Source organism: Myxocyprinus asiaticus, chromosome 35, assembly GCF_019703515.2.
Source record: "Myxocyprinus asiaticus isolate MX2 ecotype Aquarium Trade chromosome 35, UBuf_Myxa_2, whole genome shotgun sequence".
Classification (NCBI taxonomy): Eukaryota; Metazoa; Chordata; class Actinopteri; order Cypriniformes; family Catostomidae; genus Myxocyprinus; species Myxocyprinus asiaticus.
This window is the reverse complement of record NC_059378.1, coordinates 13,824,123-13,841,054: the sequence shown is the minus strand read 5'-3', so window position 1 is coordinate 13,841,054 and position 16,932 is coordinate 13,824,123. Positions and strand designations below refer to the sequence as shown.

Sequence of the window (16,932 nt, the reverse complement as noted above, 5' to 3'; positions counted from 1 at the left end):
GAGGATCCCAATTTAGAGACCCCCTCCAGTGAAAATCAAGTTTTTAACCTTGTTTACCTTTCCATATGGTATTTTATATATGCTAGAAGACATACCATGAGTGAAATCAGCAGTCAATGCGATGGCTGAGCATTTTCGTCTTGGAACTGCAGTGTACCAAAGACGATCTCAAAAACACAGATTCAGACAGCCAGGGTTTCATACGTCACAAACCTAAGGAACCAGTCCCGTCAACTTGCGGGGTGGGGCTTTTCATATCAATAGCATACGCTACGGCGAAGCAAGGGGTATCAGGAGAAGCCAGGTGTAGCTACGTATTGGTATTTGGCAAGACATGTTCTGCTTTTGGATTCAAAGTTGCGAAAGGACAAATGGTGAGCCTTCATGTATTACCAAAGGATCTGAAAATCCGAGATAAATGGGTGCAGTTTATTTGGAAAAATCGTAATGTCCCAGCAAATCTTCCAGAGAAAGCTCGGGTTTGCAGTAGTCATTTTCCAGAGAACTGTTTTGAAAATTTTACCCAAAAACAGATGGGTTTTGCCACTAAACTTATATTGAAGCCCAACGCGGTTCCATCAAGCTGCGGGCGAGCGGTTCAGGGGTGAGTGGAGATGGAGGCGGGGCTAATTTGCATATTCATAGATCCACGCATACTAAATTAGGCAAAGGTGTAGAGTTATATCTAAGCCATTTTAAGGCATTAAGGGATTATTTTCAAGGAAAAAACTTTTAAATATGCAATTTTGATTCACAAAATGAGTTTTTAGGGGTTAAACCAGTGACTGGAGAGGAACTTTAAATCAGATTAATGTTGGTCACATTACCACTAATCACAGCAATTACATTTTAATCATAACGGCACTGCGTCTTCACGCATTTGCTTAATAATTAGTGATTTGTGTTACAGCAAAACACCAAAGACAGTAAACAAATCATAGATATTAATGATTCTCACTGGATCAGTTTTAGAGCTTGTATTGGATATATTTTTCTTATTTTTGAATGTATCTCTGCAGTGTGTGATGCTCTCATGGTTTTAACTGCTTACCAGTATGTCACAATGTCCTTTTGATATTGACAACAGAACTATACATAACTGTTTCAAAACAAATAAATATTAGCAATTCACTAATGTAATTTTAATGTAATTTTGATAACTTTATAAAAAGGTTCCATTCATTAACATTAGTTAATACATTAGGTATTATGAACAAACAATGAACAATATATTTTTCCAGCCTTTATTAATTGTGTAGTTAGTTAATAAAATTAAAATTGTTTATTGTTAGTCCATGTTAGTTCATAGTGCATTAACTAATGTTAACTAATACAACTTTTGATTTTAAAAATGTAATAGTATATGTTGTAACTAACATTAAGTTCATTAGTTCATGATAACTACAGTAATGTTGTTAAATAATGTTAACAAATGGAACCTTTTTGTAAAGTGTTACCGTAATTTACTGTGTGGGGCATAAACATATAACTGCACAATATAACTTGTGGCAAAGAGCACTTTTAAAAAAATGGTATCGTATCGGCCTATCTGAGTGTTAAAAAATCTGAGATAGTATTTATTTATTTTTGTGGTACTCAACATTATGCCACAAATGCTGTCAATTGAGCTTATTTAACCCGGAATATTCCTTTAATGTTTTCTCTTATTATACTTGTTGAATTTCTGTTTCTCTTGTTCTTTTGTTTTGCTCTTCTATTTTCTATGTTATTGCTTTGGTGACACATAATTTTGTCATTATGTTTACATTTACAGTACAATCATATATCGATTATGCTTCATAAGCCTTCAATGTGTGCGGTCATCTAAAGTAAACCCCATTCCTTTATCGTATTTGGTCATAAACGGTTTAGATTTTTGCCCAATACCCCAATTTTGCTCGGCATGTAAACATCTAAACGCCATTTTTACCAGCTTATCCAATGTGCACTAGTTTTGTGCACGTCCGTTTACATTTTGACGTCAAAAGCAGGGAATAATCTGATCATTTCACATGCAAATGGTTTTCTTGCGTTGTCAGATTTTTTGGATAAGCTGATTTTTGGTAGTTATCAGCATATTGGTGTGCATGTAAAAGCGCTCACTGACAGTCAAAAACAACAACAAAAAACAAATTAGCCTCAGATAGAGAGATTTAGTCTTATCCCAGGCTAAAATAACATTTTTTAAAGACTCCCAGTTTTGTGTAAATTCATACAAAGTCCAAAAAAAGTCTACCATCACTGTGACTAACAGCATTTATGAAGTCCCAGAGAGAGGCTGTTACGACCAGAGTGCTGCAAGCTTTTCTCACCAGATGGTCACCAGAGTCCAGCAGCATGGAACACAACAGAGGACCATCACAATGCTAGCAAACATCATAAACCAGACAAACGCACCATATCAAAAACAAAGGAACATTCCAGGTCTCAAAACCGAGGGTTTGGTATAAGAGGGTGCTTTGGAGCAGAAATTACCCTTTGCCAAGGAGAAACAAATTCCCCTTCTTCATTTAAACCAGACCTGGTGAGAATAATTCGTTTTTTTCTCCTCCCCTGCTCTCCATACAGTAGTAACACGGATGGCTGGGGCCAGATTGCAAGGACATTAACCGTTGGGCACAGAGTGCTGGCTTTGTGATCCTGTGGTGAGCACTTATAGGGAAGAGAAGATACAGCTCTGAGGATATGCAAATATGCACAATGAGGCTGTTTATATACTGCCGATGGCACAAGTTGAGTGCATTTGCTCTTGCTTACTTGAATAGGTGCATTACAAAATGACTCTTTGGATTTAAAATGTGGAGATAGTGTTCTGTGGTGTAGGGTCTTTAATGTTAATGGTTGTAAAAGTTGGACAGTTTCAAATTTACAAGGTGTGAAAGTTAATGCATGTGTGTGCATATCTCCATTGTACAAAAGGTCTTAGAGGTGCCCAGCTGGGCGTCATACTACACAAGGACACTGTACTCATTCACGCACCACATACATAGTGTCTGGACGAAGTGGAAATTGCTCATTGCTCATAGCCAGCTGAACTGGGGGAGCTAAGGTGACAGTTCATTTAGAGGGCCCAGATAAAGTACAGTACATAGGAGCCTCCTGGTAGGACAATGCTACAATCTTCAGTGATCTCAACAAATGAGGACTCCATTGTCAGTGAAAGCAGCTTGAGAGTTAAAGTAAACAGTTCCTTTCAACTGAAACAACTCCAATCAATTAAAACTGAAACTGCCTATGTGTTGCTCTCCAGGATCAAATAAAACAATATAACAATGTTATTATAACCTCTGGATTCTGCTATCCTTTGAATCCTGAGGCGTTGTCACACATTTTCTTGTATGTTGATTTGAGGAAAAAGCATCTGCTAAGAAAATAGGCAAAAACATGTCAACAAATATCGAAACTCACTGCTCCGTGGTGTTAAATGGTAACTCATATTAATAAATTTTTTCCAATGTTCCAATGCCTTCTTTGTCTAAAACAAGCCATCGTTCATTCATCTGCATTCATCTTCCATATCACTTTCCATCGGACCAAAGTGACGATTTATACAATACTCCCATCTCTTCAACATTACCATTTATGAGAAGCAATTATGAAGCAAAGCACTTCTATTGTAAGCTGTTTAAGCTGTTGAGCTAAATTTACTGCTGAAAATTACAGAGTGCAATGATTTCCTATAACACACCTATATGTCCTACTGTCTGATGATTTCCTGAGGCTTGTTATATGTAATTCAATTGATTTAAACTCGATAATAAAATATACATTAGAAACCCCCAGTGCTTCACTGTCTGAATCGGTGTACTATCACACACACTCACACATCTATTGTGCTGTCATTGGTGTGTGAGTGTGTGTGTGAATGGGTGAAAGAGACAAGTGTAAAGAGCTTTGTAGAACTGCTAAGGTTAAAAAAGGCGCTATATAAGTGCAGACCATTTACCATTTTACCATTTACCATAAGCTTTGCTGAGATGATTTCATTACAAGACATAATTTAACAAAATGTAGGAAATTTTAATGCATCTGTGGAGAGAGTGATGAGCAGCAGTGTGTTAGTTGAACCGAGAGATGCACGTTAATATTCAAAACAGATAAAAAAAAGAGTCTTATGATGGTCATACAATGTACTCTCTCCCCTATGGTTTTTCCTCATTTTTTAAATTGAATCCTTGGTTATTCTTAGGGCTGGGCGATATGGCCAAAAATATTATCACAAATGTTTTTTTCATATTGTTCAATATCAAAATGTGTCACGATATACGTTTCATACTATTAATGAGGAAGGAAATGCAGTCCACATGTTTCTTAGACCTGAAGAATGAATGAAAATATAACTTGTTTGTTTACGAGTAAACCCCGCAGGGTAAGCTACCTTTAAAGTAGACTCAGTTTAGGATTTAATCCTACATAAGGTGTGTGTGACCTCATTTCTATGAATTTTTGTCAATACCATCATCTTCAGCAGACGTTTGACTCCACTGAAAAACTTTCTTGTGACGCTCCACACTCCAGCTCCGTAGGTGGATGCACCAAAAGCTGGATTGCCAACTGGCAATAAACATCACAAGAAGAAACACTTTCTTGTCTATGGCTGCGACCGAAAGTAGGAAAATGCTGCCTCCTGAGGCTGTATATGGAGGTAGGAAGGGATCAAGGCATGTCCGAATCCAATGTTCGTGTCACATCCTGTCTACTGAGATATCTTAGCATAGATGTATCCTTCGCTGACTATGAAATCCCACAATCCTGTGCGTGCGGATCCACAGTGGTTGAGCTTGTGTTTTTAGCGAGACGTACCTGATCCGATCGTCTAGATCAGGGGTGTCAAACTCAGTTCCTGGAGGGCCGCAGCCCTGCAGAGTTTAGTTCCAGCCCTGCTCTAAAATGCCTCCTTATAATCTTCTAGCACTCCTGAAGACCTTGATTAGCTGCTTCAGGTGTGTTTAATTAAGGTTGGAGCTAAACTCTGCTGGACTGTGGCCCTCCAGGTACCAAGTTTGACACCCCCGGTCTAGATGTAGAACATTGGATAAATATCGACCGTTACTCATCGATATAAAAAAAAAAACTTTCCGATAAATATCAATATCATTTTATCGCCCAGCCATAGTTATTCTTCATCATTACTGTCTAATTTAGCCTATTTTTAATGTCCATTAATGCTGTTTAATCTTCATATTAAGTTCAGATGACTTCAACACTGCTTTCGCCAGATATCTGCTATGTTTTTACATGCAAGACATTGTTAATATTATTCCAGTCAAACACTTGTCCTGCCTTTACTGTAATATTAAGAAAGATATTGAAAAATCTGGGAATGATGACAACAACAACATCTTTGTGGTAGCCTTGCTTTCCGGTGCCACACCTCGCCTTGTTGTTGGGGTCGCAAGGGAGTCTGAGAGATCGGTATTGCCTGTCTCCACCCCATCCCACTGACCCCGTCCCCTCGCCCTTGTCCTGTATTTCCTGTAAACAGTGCCATGGAGGCTCATTGGCTGGGCGCGTCTTCCCTTGAGATAACCTGGCAATGACCTGAGAGCCTTGGGCAACAGGCCCAACTCTGACCAGACCAAACCAGGCCCACACCCAACTTTGTGAGCATCAAAATGCAGACAGCACCCAGAAAACAAATCTAAGCTCAAGTAGGGTTCATTTTCTCTCTTAATTCTCTGAATTGTATATTTCTAACCTTTTCTGTCAGTCATCTCATCGGTCTCTTCGGAACTCTCACTCATTTCCTCCTCCTTTCTATCGCTTTCTTGCATAGGTCTTGGCATCCACTTTGTTTGTTGTCATTTTCTCATTACTATAACAGGTGGAAAATTGAAGGTGAAAGATGTGTGTCAAGAAAATTATGAGATGTGAACATAACTCTTTAATCATAATCATATAATAATCCTATATAATATGATATAACATGATGTTACATCTGGGATAAATGCTTTAATGTTTTTTTATTATTATTGTCCAGTCAAATGTCGATTATTACATCTTCACACTTCGTTTTCTCTGAATCTGAGCAGTTGAGCCAAATCCACCTTTAACAGGACAGATCGTAGTCTAAGAGATCCAAATCAGATATGTACAGATATGAGGTCTGAGGTTCTGCACGAATGTATCTATTAGTCAGCAAATTCAGCAAAGTGCCAAAACAACTAAATGAAACAATCATTCAGATCCCTAAAGCACACACTTCTGTTCAGTAAATGGTGTATCAGAGCAACCAGATTGACTACTGACTTCTTAAAGAATACTTAGTCACCTGACATCTTTCTGTTTCTTCCTTCCCCTCACTAGATTTTCATCCTTGCTCTCTCTCTTTTCCCCCTTTCCTTGTACAGCCATACACATTCAGAAGGATCAGTCTTTAGTTTTTGTTTTGCAGATCCATAATATTTAAGCACAACAAAAAATAATCATATGTATAGACACATATTCTTATACTTTATTTGTATTATAGGAGGTTAAATAGTTAAACATTAGGGGAGTTTAAGCCACTATTTATAAGCATAAATTGTCCACTGTTATGTTGGAGCAGTTTCACATTTTTACCCAATCATTCTATCACACTATCCGCTGTCCTCTGGTACCAACAATGACTACAAAACACTCCTCTGATTGACTTGGGCATGAAAATATTCTTTCTCTTATGCATTTGCAATCATTGTCCTGTCACTGAGTCTACATCCACCAAAGTGGCAATGTCAATTTTCCTCTGCAAGCATTCAAAATACGAAAAACAAAAATAGACAGAACAGCAGCAGTGATGGAGAGTTCTCTTGGGACAAATAACAGCTAATGGTGCAGACACGTAGGTCCATTTGCAAACATGCAACGCTGTTAGAATGCACAGCAACACAATGAGTCAATAATGTCACCAGAAAAAAAGGTCCCTGGCTCCCATATAATCTTCTGAATAATGGAGGATGCTCAAAAGCGTGGCACATAGCCTAAACACTGTGGCCAGGGTTAATATCTAGATATAGCGTGACGAGTACTCACAGCACACAAAATAAGTCAATAAAGGTTTACTGAGAAATGCTGAAAATTAGTAGTAGAAGATTTTTAACTTACTACATACTATAGTTAGCATCGTTAGTATGTTAGGACTTATTACACCAAGCGCAAATTATTACCTCACATTGTACTGTTAAAGACTTGCATTCATTAAACTTTGTTCAAAGTAAAACTCCTTTATCATGCAATTACTCTATTTTTCTTTCAGTGTACCATTCCAGGAGAGTGACAACAAATATGTTACATTTATTTTACAATAAAGCACTTAAAATTTGTACTGTAAGATTCTGTAAAGGTTTGGACAATTTTTGCAGAGCCTGTTGAAACTGGCATCTATCTTGCTGTGAATTGCTTTAAATCATTGGTCAATTTTTGTGGGGCCAAGTGCTTCGCATTTGGTGTAAATAAGCCTTTAATTGGGGGATTACAAGAGGATGGGTTGATTTCTTCTAAAAAAAAAAAAACTGTGTGAAACATAATTGCCACCAAACAACATTTCCTGCATGAAAAATACCCTTTTACAAAAACTGTAGATGAATTCAAGTGTTAAACAACGGAAATCTTAAAACAACAAATTTATTGGTGCTGAAATTGTCCTGGTGTTTCTCTAAAAATCTGATTTAAAAAGTCACCCAGAGGCCACTTGAAACAGTCAGGGTCTTTGACTACATTGAAGGCAATCATACATAAGTTTCTAATGATGACTCTAGGGTGGTAAAGTAAGGTAAAGGTAGAGAGGGTCATATGGTCAAAAGAAGGTCAAAAAGTTATCCCTCTTAGCGCGTATGTAAACCCTTATATCCTAAAAGCCCAGTAAAGAAAACACACTTGGGAAACTTGATTTAATAACACAACATGCTACCACAATGCTCACCCAGAAGAGAGAAAACTCTCCTCAGTTTTCTCATTTATTCCCCTCCACTCAGCTGAATCAGGCACTGGGAGAATTGCAATAAAGGTGAAAAATAGCCTAAACGTTTAATCCACTTTCTCCCTATACGGAACTATTTGTATCACTGAACCATTGCATTGCATCCTTTCTCACACAAATAGGTTATTCCAACAAATGTACCATCAAATTCTGCAAATGAGAAAATCAGATAAGCTCCCCTGCAAGCATAGTCTATCTTTTCAAACCCATGAAACTCAGCACTACAGGCTGCTCCTCCAACACACACACACACACACACACACCACAGCCAGGTTGAATTATTCAACTTTATAGTAGGAACAAGGGTTATTTTCTTATCCAGGTTAAACCTAAATGTAGTTATTTTTACTTTATCTATCCAAGAAACCACGTATCTTCATAAAAAATTTAGTACCTATAGAAAATACGTAATTTGTGAAACAACCAGCCAGATTTTAGAAAGAATTTTTAGACTGAGAGAGGTGCAAGTAGAGCTATCAGAGTGACCAAACACTTGTCTAATTTCCTGTTAACATTGTTTTAGCCAGCACTTCCTCCAGACTTGTGTGATGGTATTGCCATTGTGTTCAACATTCAAAATATAACTCTCAAGACAAACTCATGCCACAGTGTTATAAAAATAATTTCAACAGAAATGAGTTGTCCTAATATAGTTCGACCTGGGGATATCTCACCAAACAGATTTCATATCCCTTATCACATTATTTAATGATCAGCATAATATGGAAAACCGAAGTTTGAAATGTGCAGGTATGTAAGATTGACAATACCTTTCAGTGTCTTGCTCTTGAGTAGTGGTCTTGTTTTCTATTCCTGCAAAGCTGTTCATGTCCACATAGCCATCGTTCTCATTGGCAGGTGTTGTTGTTCGATTCTGATCATCAAAGAATTCAGTAATAGTGACTGCCCGAGTGGGCCTCCCATGCGGTATCTGAATATTCTCATAGTCTGAGCTCATTGCAGGAATATTTTCATAGTCAGATGTATCTGCACTAGGGAAAGAGATGGAGCGAGGCTTAGTGAGGGGTAGAGGCATGAAGGGGGGCCGAGAGCGGTCCTCAAAGGACTCAACTCTGGCTATACCCATGTTGCTGTAACTCTTGGGTGCACCTTGCCTCCTTTGCCTCTCTTTGTAAAGCAGAAAGGTGGTAGGTAACTCCAAGTTGCGTTGTGGCTTAGTCACATGGGACTGAAGCTGGGGGGAGCTACTTGTACTATGGCGATCAAGGTCCAGCACCCGAATGGGGCCATGATGGCTAGACTCAGATGATGACCTAGAGGAGCGAACACTGCCATCTCCACTGGCTTTGCTTTCCGCTTTTTTCCTAAATTTCAGAGCAAAGAAACGTTTGAATGAGGTCTTCTTCTTTTTCGGGTTGTCAGGACATTCATGTTGGACAAAAATGGATGGAGAGCTTTTGGTGACCGGCCTCTTAGTTATGTAAGCTAACTCAAAGGGTGGTGGGATATCAACTAGAGATGTAGGTGTTGACACACCACTTGAGGACTGGTGGCTTCTTTGAGAAAAGCTTCCAGAAGAAGTGATGACACAAGGCAACGAAAGTGTGTTATCCTTTCTTTGCAATCTGCTTTCCTCTCTAGGAGAATTCTCACCCTCAAAGTGTACTAAAAATGGTGTATCTCTACCCTCAACAGAAAGCGATCGAGGAGATGGAAGAAAACGCCTTTGCTTCAATGAGGAATTAATTTGACTGGCCTCAGTTTGATCTGAAGACTTGGGCTGTGGATCGCCATTCTGGTCCAAGGCCAAAGTGTAGTAGTCGTGAGTCTGGTATTCAGTGCCAGTTTCCTCAGGCACAGTCTCAGGAACATATCCAGGTACTTTCCCAGAGAGCGAGCGAGATCTCGTCACAATGCTCTTCCTGTCGAGAGAGATAAAGTTCTCCCCCTCTGAGTCGAAGCCAGCCTCCTCATAAATGTGTTCATCACTTTCTGTGTCTGAGTCCTCAAAGAAAGGCACAATATGGCAGTCCAGCTCTTCTATGTCCTCTTCAAATGCTTCAGTGGTGTGGGCAAAAACCACACGGTTGGTAAGTTCAGGAGTTCTGCCTAAATCCAGGTCAGCTGGAACAGTGATGTTGCAAAGTCTAAGACGTGGCTGGCAGCTGTTTCTCTGGCTCAAGAAGGCTTGTTCTCGTCTAGTTGATCGTTCCCTTACACTTTTCCCCTTAGTTTTCCTGTCCATGTTTACCGGCTCATCTTCATCTCCTATCTCCACGTAATCTTCAGAGGACACACACTCCACTTGTTGATCATCGGCATACTGCTCTTCAATATCAGCATAGTCATCCACTGCCTCGCTTTGTCCCATCTCTTTACCCTCCTGCTTAGAAGGCTTTGTTGACTGAGAGATACCATTTTCTAATTTAGCTTGCTCCTCCTCTAACTCTGCCACATCATTTGACGATATGTAGTAAGGATCTTGGTTTGATGTCTCTTCTGTTGTGTTCTTAGAGTCCATTGGTTTCTCATTGCTGGACTCATTGGTGCACCTTGCTTCTGGGTCAGAGGTACACATCAAATCACCTGGTAGAACCTCTATTACAGAGTAGGGCTGAAATGCATTTTCTGTCTCCTCTGCAAACCTGAACCGTCCAGATGGGTCTTTGGTAGCACGTTCAGCCTGCCAAGTATTGTTTTCATCCAGTGTGCCAATGACATTGTAAGGATATTCCTCACATAGTGAGGGTTGACTACAGTTTGTAGCCTTTGAAGAAAGTCCAGTTTCATTATAGGTCAGATCCTCTTCTGCCTCATGATGTACACACTTTGCACTAGTGTCCTCTTCATACTGATCACTGTCACAATCAATAGAATGCTCACAAGGGATGGACTCCCTCTTACTGTAATAAGGCTGTTCTGTGTAATAAGTGAGGCACACTGTAGAATCCTCACAATTGACTGATGGTGGTTCCTCAGTCTCTGCATATGGGCTTTGAGGGTCTTTGTTCTCTGCCGATTTACCTGCAGGCTGTTTTTTAGTATGTGTCTCACTCTTCGAACATGCACATGTGTCCTCAAGTACATCATTAGCATTTTCTGTATTCTCTGATGGGCTGATATCATCAGTGTTTTTAATGAGGTCCTCATCTGCTGAATCAAGGATTACATCACCCACCTCAACCAAATTCAAAGAGGCAGTGGCATCATCTTTAACTTCCTCCTCTCCCATTGTTTCATCCACTACCATCTGTAATTCTTCCTCTATTTCATTATAACAAATAATGTCATGATTGGTTATCTTGAACTTTTTCTCAGTGTCCTTCTTCTCGTAATCATCTGTACAGTTTTCTCTGGATGCATCGGCTTCATCCTGTGAGACCTCTGATTCATTGTCCTGCTCCAGTTCAAGTCTATCAGAGGACGTTATGTGTCCATTACTCACAATGCTTTGGCTCACCTCAGCAGCTAGCCTTGGTTTAGGTGCCACGGGAGGTTTAAGACCTCGGGTAGAGAAATAAGGCCTTGACATCAGGGACACAGCTATTGTCAAATGACTTTGACTTTGGTTGAGAAGTTTGAAGTTGCTTCTAAAAATCTGCAAACAGAGAAAAAGAAAAGATTGCATTTTTTCCCTAAGCAAACAAGCATCACATGAACATTCCTTTGGTGCAGTGGGGTTATTGAATTGGACGTCAATTAAAATAAACTTGCAATAAAACTAAATTGAAGAATCTACAAACTTAAAGACAACATGCCATTATGAGCTATGCCGCTCTTTTACAGCATATATTGATTGATCTACATTGACCATTTGATTGATGAACTGCAACTTAAGAACCTAAAACATAATGAAGTGAACATAAGCTACGTCACCCCATTCCCTGAACAGTCCTTACAATAAAGCTTAAAAAAAAAACTACTAATAATATAGAATTAATGTATTTAAACTACGTCAAACACAGCAATTGACTCATAAGTGCATCTTCTTAAAAAGGGTTAACTTGAAGACCATTTTTGGTGAAACACACCCATTCTCTTAACAAAACACATACACCCCTTGTATCTTCCTGTTATTTGGTACCTGCCTTGACGCACGTCCTATTAAACTCACCGTGCACTTGGTGCTTACCCTGCTAAGATGTTGTTTCCTGATACAACTAATTAACTATTCCAGCAGACTCTCCTGGAAGGACTGCGGACAGGAAGTGCAAAGGGGAAGGACATTAACAGTGCACCATGTCTCCTCCATGAACCCCCCTCCCCATTTTTTCTACAAGAGCACAGATTTGCACAACACAAATAGCCTGCTCTTCTTCTCCACAGTCTTCCCATGATTCACACTCAAGTGAACCCACCCCCTTCAGACTGGTGTTTTTTTTTTGTTTTTTTTTTCTTCAGAAAAGGTCGTTTCAGTGCGTTAAAGAACAATAAAAAGAGAAACATCAACATCCCAGCTATGGTCCCCTTGGCAAAATAACAGGATATGAATTATACAACAAGAATTCACTTAAAACAAATGGTTAAACACAATGGGAGGTATGAAGGGAGAAACAAAACTCTTCACTGTACAAAGCCATCAGCCATAACATTTTACTAATTCTGTCACTACATCAGCTGAGAGATTGATTGCATTAATGGAATCCTGGACTCTATGCATTGTATTATATACACTTGCACCTGTACTAATAACCTTAGTTCAGTTGACAACGCATTATTCAATAATACAGGAGACTAAATGAAAGAGTAGAGCATCATCAGTTGTCCTAAGAACCAAAATGACATTTTCTAAACATTTTGGCAACAGCCCTGACTGTAGGCAGGGTACAAGGGAACGTTCAGAGAAGTCGGTAGTTAACTTTCACAGGTAATATAATTATACAAACAGCACGTCAATACATCGTCGTTGCAGAGGATATCAAAAATTGTTTCTCATTCCAGTATAAACCTGCGGATTAACTGGCTATTAAAGATTTCGTTTTTGACTGCGCACAAAGTCCAAGTAATTTAACAGCACTGAAAATTTAGGGTAATTTAGAAAAGAGCAAGTTTTGATTTCGTTTCACACCTGTGTTCATTGTCGGATGTCATCCACCATGGCATCTGAAATACTTCCACATTATTCCTTGATATATTCCGCCAAAGCAACAGTATATATCCAAAGAATCCGCGAACTTACTCCAGTTGCATTTGTCATAAACACTGGGAAATAAACCATATAGACTGCATCAGTTATTCGACAGAGTGCCAAGAAGAAACAAACAAACAAAACAGTTTTATTAGCGACTGGTGCAGCAGGTCCCTTTAGGTCCGCGCGCTTCCCGCTGAAGGAATGAGAGTGATGCGCGCGCCCTCAGATCTGCTGTTCAGACTTAAGGTGTTTTCCGCGCGCTTCCTGAGGAGGTACAGCGAGTCTCGCTCAGGTGAATACAAGGATAGATTACAGAAACCACAGAGAAAAACGTCTAAAACCTAATCATTAGTGGCGTACGGTACTATCACGGACAAAACGGCTCTATTTCTGTAAGATTATGGTGTCATTTCAATATCTCTTAAAACACACACACACACACACACACACACACACACACACACACGTTGGTGCAGCTATCATTATGAGGACTATCCATAGACATAATGATTTTTATACTGTACAAACTATAGATTATATCCCCTAACCTTAACCCTACCCCTAAACCTAACCCTCACAGAAAACTTTCTGCATTTTTACATTTTCAATAAAACATTGTTTAGTATGATTTTTAAGCGATTTGAATTATGGGGACACTAGAAATGTCCTCATAAACCACATTTATAGCATAATACCCTTGTAATTACCAGTTTGTTACACTAAAAAAAGTCCTCGTAAACCACTTAAACCTGCCCACACACACACACACACACACTTGATTTTATATCATTGTGGGGACTCTCCATAGACATTTTATGGATTTTATACAGATTTAACGATAATTTCTAAACCTAACCCTCACAGAAACCTTTTTGCATTTTTACATTTTCAAAAAAAACATCGTTTTGTATGTTTACTAAGCCATTTCCCTCATGGGGACCGCTGGCTGGGCCCCACAATGTAGGTGATCTCAGGTTTTACTATCCTTGTGAGGATATTTGGTCCCCACAATGTAGCATAAACATGTACACATGTACTCGAAAAACTCGGAAGAACTCGAACAAAATTTCTCATCAGAATACCTTTGCAATGTAAGTGTTAGTGTTAAGCACTGTATGAAACCCAAGCTTTGAGATGTTGAGCTTTCTATAATTTTATTGGTAGCCTAAAAGTCTATTTTTGTGATTTGGGTAAACACGTTTTCCTTAACAGTTTCTAAAAACAGATTCTCCAAGACACTAAATGCTTTTGCTGTTTGCCAGGCTTCCTTTCTGATCATCTGTTGCCTGATTGGAGGAAAGCAGCTCTTTAAAAACCTCTCTTCATAACAGGAAACTGCTATCCCTTTTTCCTGCACAACAGGCAACGCTTCCTTAGCAACAAATGAACAAAGGCGCTGCTGTTAACCCTACTGTGTTATCACTGGAATAAAAAAATGAGACAATGTAGTTTTCCTAGTGGAAATCAACAACAATAGGAGACTACTAATTATAGTAACAGTTTGTAATACTCCTAAGATCAATGGAAACAGTGACATAAAAATCAAATCATTATTAAACTGCCACATAACACATTGGAGAACAGAGCAATTTAAAGGCAAAGTATATGATCATTAGCCATGTCACAAAATATTGATATATCGTTTATTGATCGGCATGTTATTTTATCAATATGTTTTTGAGACATTGATATATTAAGATTAGCCGGCATTTAAATTTGAAGCCTAATTTGCATGCTTTCCAATTCTCTGACTGTGTTTACATGGACACCAGAAAGCAGCTTATTGCGAGAAAGTGGTTTATTGTAAGAAAGTGGCGCTCCCATTTACATGCACTACATAACACCCCATTCACACCGCCTGTGACATTGAGTGACAAAGCGAGACTATCCCATTCACACAAGCTGCAGTGACTGTTGGCGACAGAGGTTGCCGTGGCAAGCAACAAGATAAAGTTGAGAAAATTTCAACTTTATGCAAATGACAAGCGACATTAGGAAGCGACTACCAATGAGAGTGAAGACAGTGACACTCATGTCATCCTTCTCCAGGCAGCGAGTGTGCGAGATACTGGAGTTAGACAAATTGTCTATAAAGGGAGATGATTTGGTACTGTGGCTACTCTCCCTAGAAGTGGCCGTCCAGACATGATGACTCAAAGGGCACACCGCATAATGCTCAATGAGATTAAAAAGAACCCTAGCGTGACAGCTAAAGACTTGAAGGAATCATTGGAACTTGTTAACATCTCTGTTCATGAGTCTACTATATGGAAAACATTAAACAGACATGGTGTCCATGGCAGGACACCACAAAGGAAGATGTTGCTTTCCAACAAAAACATTGCTGCGCACCTGAAGTTTGCCAAAGACCACCTTGACACTCCACAATGCTATTGGGAAAGTGTTTTGTGGACTGATGAAACTAAGGTTGAATTGTTTGGGAAGAACACGCAGCACTACATATGACGTAAAAAGGGCAACACATACCAAAATAAAAACATCATCCCAGTGGTGAAGTATGTTGGAGGGAGTATCATGATTTGGGGCTGCTTTGCTGCTTTGGGGCCTGGACCACTTGCCATTATCGAGGGAAAAATACATTTCCAAATTTATCAAGCTATTCTAAGGGTGGCTGTGCACCAGCTGAAGCTCAGTAGAAGTTGAGTGATGCAGCAGGACATTGACCCTAAACAACAAAGTGAATCCACTACAGAATGGCTTAAAACATTTTTTTTTTTTAAATCCACCTTTTGGAGTGGCCCAGTCAGAGCCCAGACCTTAACCCAATAGAGATGCTGTGGAATGACCTCAAGAGAGCAATTCAGACATCCTAAGAATATGGCTGAGCTGAAGCAGTTCTGTAAGGAAGAATGATCCAAAATTTCATCTGAACGTTGTGCAGATCTAACGTTGTTTAATGGATGTGTTCAATATAGACATTATTGTTTATAATTGTTTGTTGTTAGCTTAAGCACATGAAGATGAGATCACATTTTATGACCAATTAATGTAGAAAACCAGATAATTCCAAAGGGTTCACATACTTTTTCTTGCCACTATAGTAGTTAAAGACACCTAATATAAAGTGTGACCAGAAAAATTATTATAAAAATACTGATCTTAGGTCAGTGTCACACACACAAGTTGTTTTTTAACACAATAACCTTTTTAGCAAGGTCTTCTGATTAATGTGGGTCAAGACAAAACATATGTTTGTAAAGGAATTCACTGTGTATAGGTTTACAGTGTGCTTAGAATAATGATGAAGCTAGTTTACAACAGATCGATCTGTAGTAGGCATATATTAGTTCCACCCATCATCTTTCAGATTAATTCCATGCTTGTTTTCAACAAGGATAAATACATTTTTATGAATAAATTGACTTTTATCTGCTCATAGTACCATAAATGTGACATTTGAATAAATTTCTGTTCATATATTAAATTATCCAGAATCTCCTTGCAACATCCTTACCTCAAACGCACATTGGCTTATGGCTGATTGATTAGGAGGAGAGTGAGAAGTTGAGACACATGCTATGAAATCTTCACAGTGAAGACATTCTGGATCTCAGCTCCAGCTCACTGCAGTCACCCCATTCAGGAGGTAATTAAAATCCTGGTATCTGTCTGAGACATCTCCATGTGCTGCGACACAGCAAGAGAGCCATTCATTTCCCCTTTGCACACTTCACAATGTTGATACATTAAAGAAAAAAAGCCTTTTCCATATGTACTCAAAGGAGTCGTATGGTGCTGGAGTGCATGTTCTAAAGATCTATCTTCATTTCTCGAGTTTTGACCCCAAGCCTAACCCCAAGATCACAAAACGGCATAAAGAAAGATGCATTTGGGTGCTAATGCACTGCTGTAGCTCTCCTTC

At 39.1% G+C, this 16,932-nt stretch overlaps 1 protein-coding gene across 2 annotated transcripts in view; it reads right to left on the bottom strand.

Moving 5' to 3' along the window:
• LOC127426267 (FYVE, RhoGEF and PH domain-containing protein 5-like) overlaps window positions 1-13,239 on the bottom strand; it is a 65,886-nt gene extending 52,647 nt beyond the window's left edge. For both annotated transcript variants that reach the window (XM_051672950.1, XM_051672951.1), the window contains exons 1-2: window positions 12,987-13,239; window positions 8,728-11,516 (exon numbers count right to left, since the gene is read on the bottom strand). In XM_051672950.1, the coding sequence (XP_051528910.1) occupies window positions 8,728-11,450 (2,723 nt within the window). In that variant the 5' untranslated portion in view covers window positions 11,451-11,516; window positions 12,987-13,239. The remainder of the gene's footprint in view (window positions 1-8,727; window positions 11,517-12,986) is intronic.
• Window positions 13,240-16,932: the final 3,693 nt, after the last annotated feature.